Below are 18,042 nucleotides of genomic sequence, written 5' to 3' on the forward strand. Positions count from 1 at the left end.
ACTTTATCAAATTGCGTTACTCACAAATCACGGTTATGGTGTGCGTTCTGACGACGTTTTCGGTCAGCTTGACATTGGACGCGTCGCATATCACCACGATATTGCGGCTCGTGCGATTTATGTTGAAAGTTACGTTCGAGCTAGTGATCCAGCCGCCTTGAGGGGCTGGCTCGGTTCTAGAGGCGTTGCTTTCGAAATTGTGACCATCTACAGTCCATTTGATATCTGCCGGAGGATTCGAGTTCTCCGTGGTGCAGGTGATCACCACTTGTTCGTCCGCCTTTGCTTCCGTGGGCCCCGTGATCGTCACTCCGGATGGTGCGACTGCGGGAAAAAAACAATCGTAGTTTCAGCGGTCAGTGATTTAAAGCCCTCGCTGGATGTGAAACGAGTGCGAATCACGAGCTACCAGAGTGCAAGCTGGTTAAAGTTATAGCGTTTCGATTTCGTTGTTCGTTGAAGTGTATATGGTACTTTGAGTATCGGCTTTCTTTCGCACGATCATCTTATTTCAACTATTTTTATATTTCTCCCTGGTCATCCTAAGACGAGAAGAAAATTTTTATCCTATTTGTTTAATGCAACGAATAATTAACTGTACTGTTAATTAATGCTACGTTATCAGAATTTTAGGACATATTTCTCCACATTCTTCACGATTTAAAAAGAGCTAGTCGTAATAATTGTATTATTAGCTACAACTAACCGGACTTTTCCATCTTCAGCTATTTGATATTAAAATATTTCTTTTTACCCACAAGATGACATTAAAATCAAAGAACCCGTAAAAAGGTATCTACCACGTCTTTTTCCTGTTATCTTCATATACAATAACTGTAATATAAAAAAGAGGGGGTATACGCTTAGTCTATCATATATTTAAGTTCGAGTTTTCTCGGGACAGTATAAGTTGTAAATTTAAGGTATAAACTAAGAATCGTAAGAGTACTGGGGAAGAGAGGAAGAGAGAGGGAGAGAGTGTAAGAGTGTATGCCTTGGTGACGTCAAAGTTAAATGAGTAAAGAAGTGGGAGAAGGGTGCGAGGGTTGAGGGTCAGCATTCTTTTGACCTGGGAAGACGTACGAAGATATTGTAATCAGTTTTTGCATTGAGTATTGCTTGTTAAAATAAAACTAAACTTCACTTCGAATAGAACATCCTTTCTTATCTTTACTCTAGACTATTTAGATACTAGATAACTATTCGCTCAACATAAAAGAAAAATTCTGATAATCGAAAATTACGGTCCTCCGAGTACTTACAAAGCACAGTGAGATCCGCGTGCACCTTCATAGGCTCCACGCTCATAATGTTGGACACCTCGCATCTGTACCTCGCGTTATTGTCTTGAGCCTTCGCGATGAGCGACAACACGCTTTCAGAAAAGCTACCCTCGGTTCGATACACGGTCCTAACCTGTTCGTTGTTTCTGTACCAGACGATCTGCGCGGGCGGATTTCCGCCTCGAGAACGACAGGTTAGCTCCAATTGTTGTCCACGTTTCACAGTTTCTCCCTCGGTGTATCCTTCGATAACCGGCACGCCGGGTGGATCTGTAAAATGATGCGATCATGCAACTTCCGATTTGGACAGGGACATTGAACACGAACAGGGATCTTCGTTGTTTTAGTAATGGAAAAAGTTTCTCAATAAAAGTTGGCCAGAAGCTGTGAGTAGAACCACGCGACGCGTGAAATTAACACGCTATGACGGCTGTGATGGTCGTTCGATGGATTCGTTCGACGTAACGCGTTACGTTGGTACCTATACCGGATATAATTGTAATTATCACCGGTATAATTTCGTTGTAATTTTAGTAATTAATGGTCGAGCAAATGCTCGATAAACCGTCCGGGTGACGCACGTCCCGTGATCGATGCAATTTAGATGATTGGTAATTAACTAATTCGTCGGGGCACTTGTTCAGGTGGTTTGGCCTGCATTATCGTTGTTTGGTTACCGTGTTATTTGCTACGTGATCGTACTTCGAGATTTAGAAATACTAACGATAATTGTCTTTGAAAATTGAAATATTTGACGAAACACGAGGGTCTCGAGAAACGTGATACAAGTAAAAAAATGTCTATTTCGCATAAAGTGCAGTTTCAATGAAAAGCTCTGTGTACTTGAAAATATTAAAATACAGTGATATATGTACGAATTTGTAAAGACTTGATGTTGCACGCTACTTTTCAGATTTACAGATAATGATGGTAATAATTGTAGCATGGGAATATTAGAAAATTGTACTTACAAAAGACGGAGAGTTTAATGGTTTCTCTTAAGGGCATGTCGATAGGTATGGCAGGATGATTTGCTTCGCATGTATAATCCATATCATTGTCGTCAGCGGTTGGTACAATGACGATGGAACCATGAGTGTCGTATTTGAGCAATTCCTTCTTGTTTTCACCAGGCTTCTGTACTTCTTTGTCTGAAACAGCAGATAACCCATAATTTTGTATTTATTTTGGTTAAAGCTACGCTTCAGATTAATCGGAGTAAATACTTAGAATTTTATTTATAGAAAATGCTTATATTTCTTAAAGACTTGATTTATTAATTATAGAATTTATATTTTCAGATTTTATTTAACGTTCTACGATAGATAATAAAATGATGAGATAGTCTCTATATCCAGAAAACGTACGTGTAAAATGTGTAGGTAAAGGAGAAGATAGAAAGATCAAGAATAAAATAAATATAGCAAAAAGGAGAAAAAGCGATTCGCCTTTTTCGTAACTCACGTATTTCACCGTCTCGCGGCTCGATTTTCTCAGGCTTTCCCTTTTACTATGTCCAAATGCGAACTCTTATCCGTCTCTCACAAACACGCGGACACACATACACGTTTCCATAAAACTAAGTAGATCCTCTTAAAGCTTACCCTAAAGATACTATAGATTAAGAAAACTCTAAATTAAATTTATTTCTATAGGACACGCACTTCAAAGTCTTCTTCCTTCTAAGGCTGTAACATGGATCACCCCCGTAACGAATTTCACTATAATACGTGGGTGTTACTTAGTAAAACGCATAGGAAAAGAAGAAAACTCGTTCCTTCATATTTTACGATAAAGTTTCCTGCGTTTTTAGCCGTGAAAGTTATTTTCTCTAAAGCAAATTTATCTCTGCGTAATAGATCGATATTATGAATTAGATTTATTCAATAATACTTTTCATATTAATTATTATATCGTTAGTAATTATTATTATTCGACTTGAGAAAAGAGAAGTCTCGTTCGACCTCTCTTTACAACCTCGACCTCTCTTTTATCGATAATAGTAGAATGCGAAAATACTCGAAGTTGAAAAATATTTCCTTCGAAGCGAAGTCTTCTCTTTTGATGAAAATATATTAATAAGGAAGACAAGAGAGAAATAAAAATATAGAAATATTTCATAAGAAAAGGACGTTCGAAGAGCATATGGGAATATTTCTAGAAATATAGTTTGTAACAGAAATTTTACAAAACCTCCAAAGTGTATCCCATAGCTTTAATTCACAAACTTATTGCTTTCAGTTGCAATTCTGTTTACGCGAAATTCTTAGCATTTATTCGTCTCAATATGATTACGTTACAATGTTCTATGTAACTAGACTTCCTCGTCGATAAGATTTTTCGTTATCACAAGTCGATAAGAATAAATGAAAAGCGAATATCGACTAACAGAGTTCGCAATAACAGGATTACAACGATGTAAAAGCAAAACCCTCTTTTAAAGATACTCGATACTCGCGACATTGCGCTTCAACAATATTTACTCGGCTTACGCTCTTGATCGTTCTCGAGACACCTGTTAAAATCATCGTGAAATAAGACCGGACAGGCTTTTACCCGAAGCAACAACACCTGTTCGTTTCCAGAAGTCGCAACTTCTGCAACGTAGCTATTAAGCGCAACACGCGAAAATGCGGCTACGATGAGCGATTTTCCCCTCAATGTTTCTCGTCTAATAATGTCAAGTATTTCAATCACCAACGAATTATACACGAGTTTCACCTTATTTGTTCGAATTTCTTCATTCTATAAATTCGATCGATATTTATCGAATATTCGCGAGGATCCGCGTTTACAAATTACTCGAACTGGTGAAACGCGATGTATATATATGAAATTTAATCAACATACAGCGAGAATTTCAATTACACGACGTTGAACGTGGCTACATGTAAATTTCTATAATACTTCGTTAAGTATTAATTATTTCTGCTTGTTTGTTACTCGCAATTTGACGAAGGAAGAAGCGTTTTGCTCGTTAGAAGCAACGGTTGTGGATGAGAAAAATTGATATTTCTATGTTTGCAAGTGTGAGTGTAGGTAAGAAAATTATAAGGGAGACTGAAAATGTTCGGAGGATGTTATATGCCGTGCATTAAGGATCTCGGAACGTTCGCTTCGAAATGTACATTAATTATTTTACTAAGCACTTGACACCCCAAGTCGTCTATCCCGTATTAATTAAATTTAACGATATCGCTGTTTGGTTAATTGATACCTGTCGTCGGTGATGTACCTAGAGAGATATGAAAATTACTGTCGACTATTTTCGATATTAATTAAACGATTGTCATGGAGTCTGTTTTTGATGTTAATTATACGACTGTTTCATTGGCTAATGGATATCATTCGCAGCATAAATTATTTCTTTTACAAAATTCACTGTGGCGATTCATTTTACTCGTCGAGAATGTACTCGGAACTCGGAATATCTTTCCTGAAAATAATTAATCAAGAAAATAAATAACACAGCTGACAACTAGATAATTATAAAATATTAATCAGAAGTCCATTAGAGTTCTATTACAATTATTATATATCGTTATGTTAAATAGATCAGGTTCCCTTTGTTACTGAATTACTTTTCTACATTAATTTCAAATATATATAAATAAATTTTACATTTATACTTATACGTAAATTTGTTATTTTATATTTAAATAGATTTTGAACAGTAAAAGGGAACTGCGATACGAATTATTGATTTTAACGAGACATACATAATTCTAATTTATTTCTCTAAATTGTTATTTCAGTTTCGTATAGTTGGTTACAATTTTTACAATAGAGATCCAATAGAGTTAATTGAGGTACAGTAATTTAACAAAGGAAATAGATGCAACAAGGATGCAATTAACGAAAGACGTCTATTGACTTCGAAAACGATGAGTTTCGTAACTCACGACGAACGATGGAACGTGTGCGAACGACAGTGAGAATTTGCGTGGATACAGTTAGAAGTAGAGTAACTCACGGGACTTAGTTGTAAACTAGTCGTAAACCACTGAAATTTTAGTCCAAAGTGTGAAATCCGACTGGGTGACGAGCATGCACGAGTCTGCCCCAAGAGTTCTCGTCGTTCCTTTCCGGGTGCTAAAGGTGTTCGAATTTCCGGACGAAACAGAAACGACTCATTGATTACGAATCAATTTACAAGATATGTATTATTTGAACGAAAGAGATAAATATTAAAATTGATGAAATGTTAAAGATATTTATAACAAATTACTTTGATATATTTCATAGGCAACTGGAATACTTTCTGATGGAAAAGGTGTTTCCAGTGAATTATTTAAATTTGAACGTATCAAATTTTACAGAAAATATGCAAATATATATAAATTATCCAAAGTAATGGGATATCCTTTTAATATTTAGCGACGAAAAGAATGTCTCTTCAGTCAAATTTATAAAAATATGAATTTTTATAATATTATATAAACTTGTTATATTTTATATAATTATAGAAATATATCAAGCTACGTTGTTCAAACTTATAAAATTATACAAATTCTAAAACATTTGATTTTGTTTTCGTTTGTAATTTTTTTTTTTTGACCAGAAAGGATTTTATTGTATTTTTCAATGGTTTCACGATTTTCTTGAACTCTTCGTTAATTTTAGAATTCATGAACGTTAATTTAAGGAGACGACTCTAAAATAGGTTCAGCCGAATTTTAACAGGGTTTTCCAAGAGAAGAAAATTTCAAATGAAATACATTGATAACTCTTTCGAAAACCTAAGAATAAATTCAATTTCCACATTTTTTTTCCATCAACCAAAGGTACACGAAACGACCGTGCCGTATGATTTTTCATTTTCTATTCGTGTTGATTTTTAATTTTTCAAGGAACTCCAATCTCCCAGTCCTGACAGGATTTTCAGCCATCGGCCAATTCTTTTTTAAACGAAAATTATTTTTCTCGTTCTAACAGGGCAAAATAATTTCCCTTGGTTGTAAAATATAACAAAGATTTACTTAAAACTTATCGTTTGATAAAATTTCTGATTCTTAATAAATCTTCTACGTAGTCACCCTTTTATGCTGAAACGTTGATAAAAATTGCTATCGTTAAGTTGAATCTCTAAATTATTACGTGCTGTTACAATATCCATTTTTTATACATTTATCGTAGTAATTAAATGCATACAAAAAATACCAGTTTCCTTGATATTCTTTATTTGTTTTAATAAATGATAAAATTGTTTAAAGATTCAACTATCCTTTGAATATTTTATCAGAAAATGTCTATAGCTCGTATATTTGTTATAAATATCGTATGTTCGTGCCATCAAACTCTTAAATCATATAAAATATTAACTCTCAAATAGGGAGTTATTTAACGTTAATTTCATTTGTATTTTATATTTGAGGTAACGCGAGTCAATAATAATTACTATCGTATCAAGTATAAAATACAAATTAAAATGAAATAATCAAACCAAACTTGATTTCCCATGAATTACCTACGACCCAACAATATCAATTAACACCTGTCGATTAACACCATCTGTAATAATCCTCGGATTCTTTCGCAAGACACACACGTACACACTATAAAATATTTTCTTTTCTTCTATATTTCTTTAAATTATATAATCCTGAATCCTGAAAATAATCCTAATTCTGTATCATCTTACAAGACACTGAAGTAGATACATATTTCCTATTACCACATCATTTCAACCTACAGAAATATTTCAACGAAAGAAGCTAATAATTTTTGAACGACTGTAGTATGGCCAGCTAATACGCGACCATAAACGTAATCGATTTCCCTATTATCAATCAAGGCCAGGTGGAAGAGACAGAAGACAACGGAAGAGCTAGAAGCAACAAGACGGAACGTCAGGGACGAAACATTATGCTCGCTGTAAGCTCGAAGCAAGGGAAGAAAAAAAGAAGGAGCAACTCGAATTGATATTAATAAGTCTCTTTCAAGATCGCGCCGGAGCTATGTCGTATTCTGGAATCAACGTCGCTCTGCCGTTAATAAATAATCTGGAAGGTGCATTTTCTTCGTGTGCTCGAGCCAGTTTCTCCTCTACACCCCTCTCTCTGCCTCGTACAATCTTATTACTGATTAAAACGATCAAAGAGGAAACAGGTCCTTTTCCTTTTCCCAAGGATTGATTCGAACGAGTAACGACGCTAAACGGGGCGACGAGGGTGAACGAGGAAACGGAAGAGCAGAGAAACGATCGCAATTAATATCGTCGTCGCGAACCAGCCAGTAGAGTGGCCTTTATCGTTGCAGCCAGGCGAATTACGAACGAAAAATCTTCACGCAGCCTGTACGGCCGTAGATAAAACTTTCAAGCTGCTGGAACAAGTACTGCAAACCATAGTTACGACCCTAGGGATCATGAAACGTTAACTATGTTGGAGCAGCACGAAAAGAACGGGAATGTGCAGGGGTGCAAGAGGAGCGGATAGCCAAGGGGGTGGTGGTGGAAGAGAGGAAGAGGCAGGGGTGGAACGAGTGGAAGTGCATTGTTGGAAAGGATATAATGGAGCAACTAAGACACTCTATTAAGTTATCCTCTGGTGTGCTTTTAAAAAACACTAGGTAAAAGAATGGCGCAGCTCCGTTTAAATATTAAACCAAGCCCGGAAAAATGATTTGAACTGCGCCAAGGAACGGAAAGCAACTGCTGATATCTTTTACGCTAACGTTCCCAACGATATACGGGGTAAGTGTGCGTCTAGAACGATACCTGTAGTTCGAGCGATTACGCGATGCAATTTGTCCGGGGCTTTTGAGGATACGTTTATGGTATCTATTTTTAGCTATTTCTTTCACGTTGGTGGATAGTTGGGTTTATGTTTGTTGAGCGTGTGGCAAGGCAACATCTACGTGTGGCAGGTACTATCAAATGGACTTCTATGTCTCGATTTCTATGTATCGCGATCTAGCACGCGTTATCATATTTAATGGGCGATACAGAAAATTGCAACTGAAAAATTTGAAATTTCGATACACAGTGGTTTAGAGAAATGTTATGGACACGTTGTTTTCCATCGATTATTTTCTGTGTTCTTTATGCGGCCGTAGGGTGCAAATTCAGAATGGAGCTTAAGGCCGCGGACTACTTTCCCGAATTAAGGGCAATGCGAGGAATTTAGAACGTCGGCTGAAATAAAAAAAGCACTCGTTAAGCTTCTCGTATTATCAGCTTTATCACAGTCTGCCAAGAGGCATCCTTCGGAAGAAGGAACCGCGAAAGTGTCTTTTCCAACTTTCGCAGGGCCATGTTATAAACGCTCCAATTATTACCTCTAACATCTTCGGTTCTAACAAACTTTAAACATTCTTCAGATCATCTATCTATTGATTATACGCACCTATTTATTACCTATTTATTACCTACCTGATCAGTCTACGAAGCTCTAAAAATATAAATTTGCCCATATCATACAATAGATTTGGTGCTATCTTGCCTGTGAATTTTTATCCTAATGAAACTTGAATCATCTCGAAACCATCATTCAAAACTATACGTTCACATTTACTTTCCAATCTTATCAATTATATCAATTTTCGCTGACAAAATCCTGAAAATACGAATTTCCTCGGATCATCGAACGAATTTATTCGGACAGCGTCTACAAAAGGGAATTTCCGATTCCAATAAAATTTAAATCTTCTCTATAGCCAGACGCATCAATTTACTTCCCCGTCTTATCTGTTTCCCTTGACATGATCCTAAAAACAGAAATTTACTGGCGTCATCCACCGAATGTATGCAAACTGGCTACGAAAGAGAATCTTAAATCCTGTACGAGAAAAAAAGGGCCTGGCGTAGGAAGTGGAAAAAGTTTTCGAACGTTGTTCGGGACGAGTGAGTGCGGGGACGACGTGGTTTTCCGTGCAGAAAACGTCTGGTTCCCGTTGAAAGGACGTAACAAGTGGAGGGAGGAAAACGGACGATGACACGGATCTTTTGGCCCGCAGGACATGTTCGTGTTCTTTGACAAATCCGGCAAAGCGAGTGGCCACTTTGACAAAAAATGTCCGAGGGAAGTGGAAGGGAAACTTTAAACGGCGTTTTCAAAGCTCAGCGTACGCGACGGTTCGCGACCTGAATTTCCTTCAGCCTTTTGTTCTGTTCGCGCGGATTCTCGTTCTACTGGTATTTGTTGCGAACGCAAAAATACGCGAAACACGGTCACTTCCTTTTTCGTCATAGACTGCTTGCGACGAAAATTTCCGTTTTTTGGCTTTGTCGTTACGTCTTTTCTATATGTGGACTATATGGTGAAGTCTTTTAGCTTTTGTTTAAGCTGCGTTTATGGTACCCTTCTAGTATTTTCTTTTCGTTCTAGCTCGCTCGCAACGTAAGCAAACTGCGTTAATAGTCGCGAGATGGATGATAGGTTACTTTTTTCTTTCAGCTGTTTTTTTGCTAGATAACGTAATCGCATCGTTCCATGGCTTTTGTAATTATTTCGTAACGTAGACAGCGTTTTGCGACGCTCTAAACGAATTGTTAAATGCCGCGAGTAAGTAAATTCATCTATGTAGATGTTCACGTCGAAGTATCGCGTTAAATGTCTTCTAAGAGAAAGTGTGTTTTTAATCATAGAGTCACGAACGATATAAAAGGTATTTATTATAAAAAAAGAAAAAAAAACAATCGTCAACTGATTGTCCCTTCGAACTCCTTTCTCAGCTTCTTCCCATTAGCCTTAGAAACCATCATATTTAACCCAATTGTCTACATTGACAAAACATTACCTTTCCCAAAAATCCTCTCACGTCAACTCGACTGGAAATTAAATTTACACCATCAAACGCTTCATCGATACTTCATTACCTAGTCCCCATTTCGAACCACAACTCTCACCAATTTAATTCCCAACCACCTTATCCAATATTCGATATTTATTCTATCCAATTCTGTGTTTGCACGCGGTTCTCGCTATTATTCGGTCGCGCTATAAACAGATCTTTAGGGTTGATTAAACGAAGACAAGGGTGCAACAAGGGATACTCGAAGGATTTAAATAAAGATAACGAGTGGCTTGGCTGTATCCGAGGGCCTGTGGCCGGTCTGTTTCATATTCATTAATTATTACATAAAATCGTCGCGGTCGAAGGAAGCGGGAAATAAAACTCGAGGTCTTTGCTCGTCGAACCATCATGGCCTCTTTTTCCCTCGTGTCCCGCCTATTGCTTCTGCTCCCGCAGCACTCATCTTTTGTAACCTTTTTCAACCCACCCCGGACGTCTGTTCGACGTTGTTTCTTCTTTTTATTCGGCAAGCTCGTGCGCTTCCTGTCCAAGGATCGATATAACGCTCGGCAGAAGCGATTTTGCCGTTTGGAAATTGCTCCTTCTTCTCTGCTCCTATCTACCAACCAGCAACGAAACCTCTCTTCCATTTCTCTTCCCTCCACCTTTTCTTTTATTCCCTCTCATTGTTTTCTTCTTTCTACGAACGTTAGTTTCGAATTGTTATTGCACTTCGATCGATGGCAGACGCCAGACCCGCGTCTAACCTTCGTGGCCTTAATTGTCGGTAAAAATGGATTAAGGGAGAATCAGATTCCGCGAACGGTTCGGCCGAATCGACACGGGCAATCCACTTTAAGCGGCGCTTTTGTGCCTGATCGATTGACTGACGCCCTCGGCTCTGGATTAACGTCGACGGAATTTGTACTTTGGTTCTCATGACGACCAACTTGCAAGTTTCTTCGATAGAGAATGTATATAAACTCGTAGAGCAGAGTAGTAGAGTGCTTAGTGGTTTTAAGATAGTGGGAAGAATCTAGTGGGTTTTGGAAATATCCCTGTTTTTATGAATGATAAATCTAAGAATCATTAGAAACTGGATAAAAAAGTTTCGAGAATATTATTCTATTTGGAATCTTGAGATACGAAAAATTTGAGTATTGTACGTTGTAATATAAAAATTCTATCAATTATTAAATATTAAATTATTGTATTAATTATTATGATAACTGGACTTTTTTCTTATATACAGGGTGGTTGGTAACTGGGGGTACAAGCGGAAAAGGGGTGATTCTACGCGAAAAAAAAAGTCGAAAAAGTCTGGGGTTCGATAAACAGATTGCAGGACCCTTTTACACTTTGACAAATACCAGTCATTTTGACTGCTATTGGTATAAGTAGCCTCGATACGAAATTATTTTGAGTTTGATTACATAAAAAACAAAATAAAATTTATTATATCATTCTTTTAGTTATCATTGCGAAAGTCATTACATCATTGCCGAAAGGAAATATAACGCGAAGTAGGAATTTTAAAATAAAATTGCAAAACCAGTCAATTTTGACTGGTGTGGTATTTCTTTTCTCGCATGAAAATTACAGTGTAACATAACACATCACTGTAACATAACTAACGCATTATTTTTATTTTGTTTATTTTCACTTAAAATCGATAATGAACGTAACAATTATATTAACGAGTTGTATTTTCCGCATAAACCGAAACAACGTTCGATATTCCACGGAATGAATTTTGTAATATATTAATACGATTGCATAAATTGTTAAATGAACCTGTTCGCGTTAATGAACAATTGACAATTACGATAATAGCTGTACTACATAAAAATACGTCAGCGTTTGATATTATATGCGCTTGATAAATATTTATCGAAATGAGTGTGAAACGAGGCGAGGTAATAAAGGGGTGGCCCTTTTTTAAGGACGAGACTTCCAACTTCTAAATTTGACTAATGAGAAGAGCGATGAATTGCAAAGCTTCCCAGGGGAGAAAATGAAATTTAGCTGGTAATTCACGATTGAGTAAACAAAGATTAATCATAGCTCGAGGAGATTGTACAAGGGTTGGACTTAATTTCGGCAAGAAATCTCATTCGTCTCGGTCGTGTCTGGTCTGTCAGTACTCCGTCAATTATTTCTACCCGATCTATCTTGTCGTGACTCGAGTTCTCCCCTTTCTCGTGCCCTCTTTCTTTCGTTTTATCGCAATCGTCGACTAATTTACAAGCGCCTTCTATCTTCCGATTCTTTGTTATAACGTTTTTTCATATTTCTTTTATTCCATGTAATTTCTATCATACTTCGAATAAACCTTTCTTCGTAAAAAATTCTTCTCGGAGAAAGTTCGAAACACGTGTTTTCATGCAAATGCGTCCACAGAGTAACAAGCCCCCTCGATATAAATTTCCTTTTTAAGATAAGAAGTTCGAGGCTCGTCGATTCTTCCATGAAAGATAAGAAAAGTTGGCGTCAGAGGAACGATACCCTCCTCGTCGAGTTTAGAAGAGTTTCGAATAGCGAGGTAACAATGAATTTACTTACCACCCTCGATAGAAATCGGGGTAATCATCGTGTCACCTCCTTTGATCTGAACGTTTCCACGATACCAGACGATCGAGGCGGCTGGTTTCGCCGATCGAACGACGCATTCCAAACGACGGGACTCGCCAACTTTCACCTCGATCTTCTTCTTGTTCGGGTAGTTGCTGATCTCCACTTTTTGCGGTCGTGCTGTAACACAGACGATCAAAGTACACGTTAGTCTACGAGAAAACTGTGTTCGATTTCTTTTCCTTTTTTTCTTTAAGTAATAATATAACAATAGAAATTACGACACACTCGAATTTGGAAAAAAGACAGGTTAAATATAATTTTCAAAATAGGATATCCATAGTATGATTTTAGTTTTATAATGAAAATCTACGTTTCAACGGGTGTCAGTAATGTTAGAAAAAATTGTAAAAAATAACCCAGTGGTTTTTCTAAAAATTATTTCAACATTCATACGTTCTTATATGTATGTTATTATTTATGTTATGTTATTTATTTCTATTTTTTATCCGTGGGTTGTATCGAGCGAAAGCGGGTACGTACTTGTCGGAGCTGGCGAAAATAGCGATTTTAGTTCCACAGGGTATTTTTGCCACGAAGTAACGGAACGTTACATAAAAAGTTGGCGAGAAACGAAAAACTGTTCTTCGAGAGTCCAAAGTTAAAAACTAACTTCCACGCGTTTAAGTCCCCCTTTTTTACGAAGAATTCTATGTTGGGGCAAACATATCGTAAAGTACGAGCCAGACCTGTACCTCGGAAAACCACTTTTCACGTGTTTGAAACGTCGAAACTGGCGCTAATCTACGACGACGCGACTTTCGTAAGTTGTAACGTAAATATCAAGCGATTTTTTTTTCAGAATCGATTAATCTTTTTACCAACGTTCCATTTTTTAAATTACGTTCATGAGAATATGAATTTGCATAAACTTCGCCAGTATGGTAATATAATCAAATTTTTGAAACTTCCCAAGTTTCTTTGTTAAGGTTAAACTTCCTCCACGGTTCTCTCAAATTACAGATCTTTTTTATTTGTGCCATTTTCCGCCCGAACTCATCGGTTAATCCCTTCGTTTGCATCACCAGAAAGAAGATTAGGATGAATTCCAAACGATATATTCGACGACTTTATGTCGTCGTATCTAGGTGTTCAAGTTCAAACAGAGAGAAAAACGATCGTGTAGGTTCACGATAAATGCAATTTTTCTTCGTCGATACATCCGGTAATCGATATGGCGTTGGTAAACGGGTAAACGGACGACGACGTCTTTTTCATCATTTTTGCATTATTAATACCCGTTCCAGATACGATCGCGGCTACCGAGCAGATAAATATAAACCGCCGCTTCCTTTGTGCGAACGAAAAATTAGTTTCACTCCATTTCATTTTTCTTAACGTCAAAGAAGCGAAGAAAAATTGTAATCTATGGCTTCGTTTAAGAAAATCTCCACATTGTATTATACATCTTAGACGAACCTTTTCTCTCTTTCATCGAATCGACAACACTCATTTATTCATTACAGAAACGTATCTCAACATCATTCAACGTTCGATGTCTTTCATTTCTCATCATTTTATCTCGATTCCTCTTTTCCTTTTATTTCCTATGTGGAAGAAGATGGTCTACGAGTTGGTCGCCATATTCCAGTTGCTTCTGGTGATCTAACAAAAGTGTTTTGAACAGAAGCTCGTTGGTACCGAATAAAAGATTCATTCACGTGGAAACGATTTTCAAATGGTATCATTTAAAACGAAAAGAAAAAAAAAGACGGGATTTTGTATCTTTTTAAATAACATCACATATTTTTCTTGCCATATTCTTATACTATGATAGAAGAATTTAGTGATGTAATAACACGTACGATCTTCATTATTCGAACTGTAATAAATTAATTTGTTTCTTTTTAATTTGTTTAAATTATTTTAAATTGTTTTTTAAATGATTTTAATTTGTTTAAATTATCATCTAGAATTTTGTTACTAGTATATAACGTCGAACATATCGAAGGGACACATGCGTCACAATATCACCGGCGATATAGTTAAAAGTTACAAGTTAGAAGCAAATTAATTATCGTATTAATTAAGTATCGTATATACACAGCTGAAGGTATTTCTGTTGGAATACAACGATATTACACACATAGAGGCAAAAATAGTCTTATACAGACACTTACACAGGTCATACTCACTACTGTATAGAGAGTGGGGTTCAAAATCTTTTAAGGAACCATGGGTCACTACGTACAGTCAGTCTGAGAGTAACTGGCCAACTGTCAACAATCCATAAATTCTTTACCTGCACACTTTGTTAATTATACCATATCACTCACTTATATTTTAAATACATTTGGTTCTGTAATTCCATTTAATAAATATCACTTAATATTATTTCAACATAAAAATTGTGTCTTCCACAGATTATTTATCTTAACTTTAAGATTAAATTCTAACAACCTCCTTTCAATTTTTTCACTTAAACAGTATCGCGACGATCTATCTCCCACTGTGGTGCAAGAATACGACAACAAGTACCTATATCAAAGGATACGAAATAACTCTTGTCTTTAAGACAGAAATGACACTTTTGAAACGTCGTTTACATCAGTAAATTCTTCGTTTCATATCCGATTTGTTCCTCTTGTACTTTGTAGTTCTCGTTAAACCATCGGAACCAACTGAAATATCCTGAACAATCCAGTAAATATTATTGTCTCTTTCTTTTTCTCCATACTGTCTTTCCTTTAAAAACTGGGGCTTTTCCTTTTCATAAACCACGGATCGACCATGGTCGATGAACACCGGAGAGACTGGAAGAAAATCGTTCACAAAAATCAGGCAACGTTTCTGCCCGAGTTTCGCCACAGCAACGATCCACCAACGAAAAGCGAAATACAGAGTGGAGGGGTGGGCGGATGGGGGAGAGATAGAAAGAGGAAAAGGAAACACAAACGCATTGACCAGGAAACTCCGACATAACGGTTATTTGCCACTTCATTTGGCTCGGATGCAACGTGCTTTCGATCCGTTCGATGGCAGTGCGCTTCGTCGAAGAGTTTCTATCTAGGAAGTTGGCTATCGACGGTTGAAAAATGCGTTTTCGACCAATAACCACCGCCAGGCTGATACAGGATGACGAGCAGCCCTTGATTCGCCGATTACCATCCATGGAATTCTTCATGCACGTATCCACGCCGTTCTGTTATCTATCGCGTCGACAGGACAGGAAATTAACTCCATCACAGTTCGATGTAACTTGCGAACTTTTTCCTCGTCTCTTCCTTCATCATCGTCGAAAACTATGATTCGTTTTGGCTAATGGAAGATCCTCGAAAGCTCGGTTTTTATGAGCTTGCTTGGTGAGCTTGGAGTATATTTTCGTTGGTTAGACAGTAGAATGGTTCGGTTTTCGTCGAGGGTTGTAGTGGATTGTGTGTTTGATGAACTTGGAATTGCTAGGAGAATTGTGTACGATTACTTGCTTTAGAGACTTTCGTGCTTTTTTTCACTGGACGTTATTGTTCTTTTTTTTTGTAATTAATTTTTTGCCTTCAGATAGATTGACATGACGACGGTAAAAGATATCGTTAGTTGTGTATTTGACGAGGAGAGGATAAAGTTGGTGAAAGATCGGTATAGTTTATGACTATTTCTCTTTTACAATATAATTTGTATCTTCGTTCAAGCTGATATAATCGTTTCTTTTTTCTTTTTGTATTCAGTGAGAAAGGATGGGGTTGGTGGAAGAACAATGGCTACCCACTTTATGTATTTTTTGTCTGTTGTAAAGCTTGTCGTTGTCTGAGTCAAATTCGCGAGTCGTAACAAAATACACATTGAATTAAAAACTATATTTAACAACTGAAAGGTAGGAGAACATTCTTGACCATCGTATAAATTATGGATCATACTCGTTGATCAAAAGACACAAGAATCTTTTTCGACATCGTATTCGCATATTTGCTCGTATACTTTGATATCATATATTTCTTATATTTGCTACTTAACAGACTCTTCTCCTCGTAAGACTGTTTCTCCAGAATCAAACAAATTACAAATTAAATCTACTATCACACACGATGATTTAAGAAGAACGAGCTATACATCGACAAAAAAAAGAAGAAAGAAAAAGAAAGGCAAAAATAAATAAATAAATCGTAACGTTTTCCGACCGACCAACAAACAAAACGACAAACATGCATCAATACCAGCAATTCTTTCTCGCCTGTTACCATCAACGTGACAAATCAGCTGGATAGCACATTGAAATCATCGAGGCTCTGTCGTTTTCTTCGACACTCGTTTACCAGGACTCGGCCGCGCGGAACTCTCTTCAATTACCGAATTTATTGTTGGCCGGTCCAGTCGTTCCGGCGAAACTTCCGGCCGGACAAACGAGGTTACGCTTTTTCAGTCGCATCGGTCCGCTCGCTCGTGAAAATTTATCGCATTACAGTCCTAATTCCTGGACCAGGGACAGAGGTCGGGCTATCGATAACAGTCAGCCTCGATATACACACGCGCACAAACCGTCGGACAACGTCGCGTTGTAAAAAGTCTGCACCTTCTTCGTGAAGCAAGTCGCGAGGAAAAATGAAGCCTCCTTTTTCTCGAGTTGCTCCTCGATTTCTGTAATCTGCTGCTCGCTTCCAAAGACGGCGGACAATTCCGAAGGACAAAAACAACCGGTAGAAGGACGTTCTAAACTCTATTTGGTCTGGCGCAACCGAAAGAACGAGAAATGAAACACAGCGGCGGTCCTCACCGCCAGAGTTACGCGGCAAGGCAAAAGCTATTCAGCGAATAATAGCCACCATATTTCCCTTCGTTGTCCACCGCGATAACGGCATTAACGGAGACCGTGTTTTCCATCCTCCGTATCCTCTGTCGCCACTTAAACGGCCGTTTCTTTTTCCAACCCTTAATCTCTCCTCTCTTCCTTCCTCCTCCTTCCTACTATATCTTCCTTAGCTTCTTCCTTCGGTATACTGTTATTTCTTGTCACGCGTCTAGTGTATGTACAGCCGGTGGCTTCTTCCTTTCAGCGGATACGTATGTGTCTGCTCCTCTAAGATCTGGATTGACCAACTTGCACATGTGGTATTCCAAGTAAGTCTTGGCGATTATCTTTGATTAGAAATTTTTAGCCGCTTTACTTACTTGTTACTGGATATCGTCTCATTAGGTCTTGGATCATTCCTAATACGTATATTTCGATGCATCGATTCGTGTTCGGTGGAAATAAATTTTGTTATAATCTTTTATATTTGAGAAAGTGGAAGTCGATGTGTTGCAAGTTCAGTCCTCGTTAACTTTTCATTCTAAGGCTATAGATATGTTCGCTCGATAGATAATTCGATTGAATTGGTTGATGGATGGTAATTATCGTGGCATTGTCATGTTCTATCGGTGACGTGAAATTTTTGATGAATACTTTTGACGAATACAG

General features: G+C 37.4%; 1 protein-coding gene across 5 annotated transcripts in view; it reads right to left on the bottom strand.

The window, feature by feature from the left end:
• LOC100747038 (nephrin) overlaps positions 1–18,042 on the bottom strand; it is a 494,062-nt gene that overhangs the window by 16,434 nt on the left and 459,586 nt on the right. For all 5 annotated transcript variants that reach the window (XR_002947961.2, XM_003485483.4, XM_012393882.3 and 2 more), the window contains exons 4-7: positions 12,582–12,770; positions 2,255–2,434; positions 1,263–1,553; positions 25–324 (exon numbers count right to left, since the gene is read on the bottom strand). Coding sequence is in view for 4 of the 5 variants with exons in the window: in XM_003485483.4 (XP_003485531.1) it covers positions 25–324; positions 1,263–1,553; positions 2,255–2,434; positions 12,582–12,770 (960 nt within the window). In the remaining variant the exon portion in view is untranslated. The remainder of the gene's footprint in view (positions 1–24; positions 325–1,262; positions 1,554–2,254; positions 2,435–12,581; positions 12,771–18,042) is intronic.

The sequence above is a fragment of the Bombus impatiens genome, unplaced genomic scaffold, assembly GCF_000188095.3.
Source record: "Bombus impatiens unplaced genomic scaffold, BIMP_2.2 scf_0060, whole genome shotgun sequence".
NCBI classification, from domain to species: domain Eukaryota; kingdom Metazoa; phylum Arthropoda; class Insecta; order Hymenoptera; family Apidae; genus Bombus; species Bombus impatiens.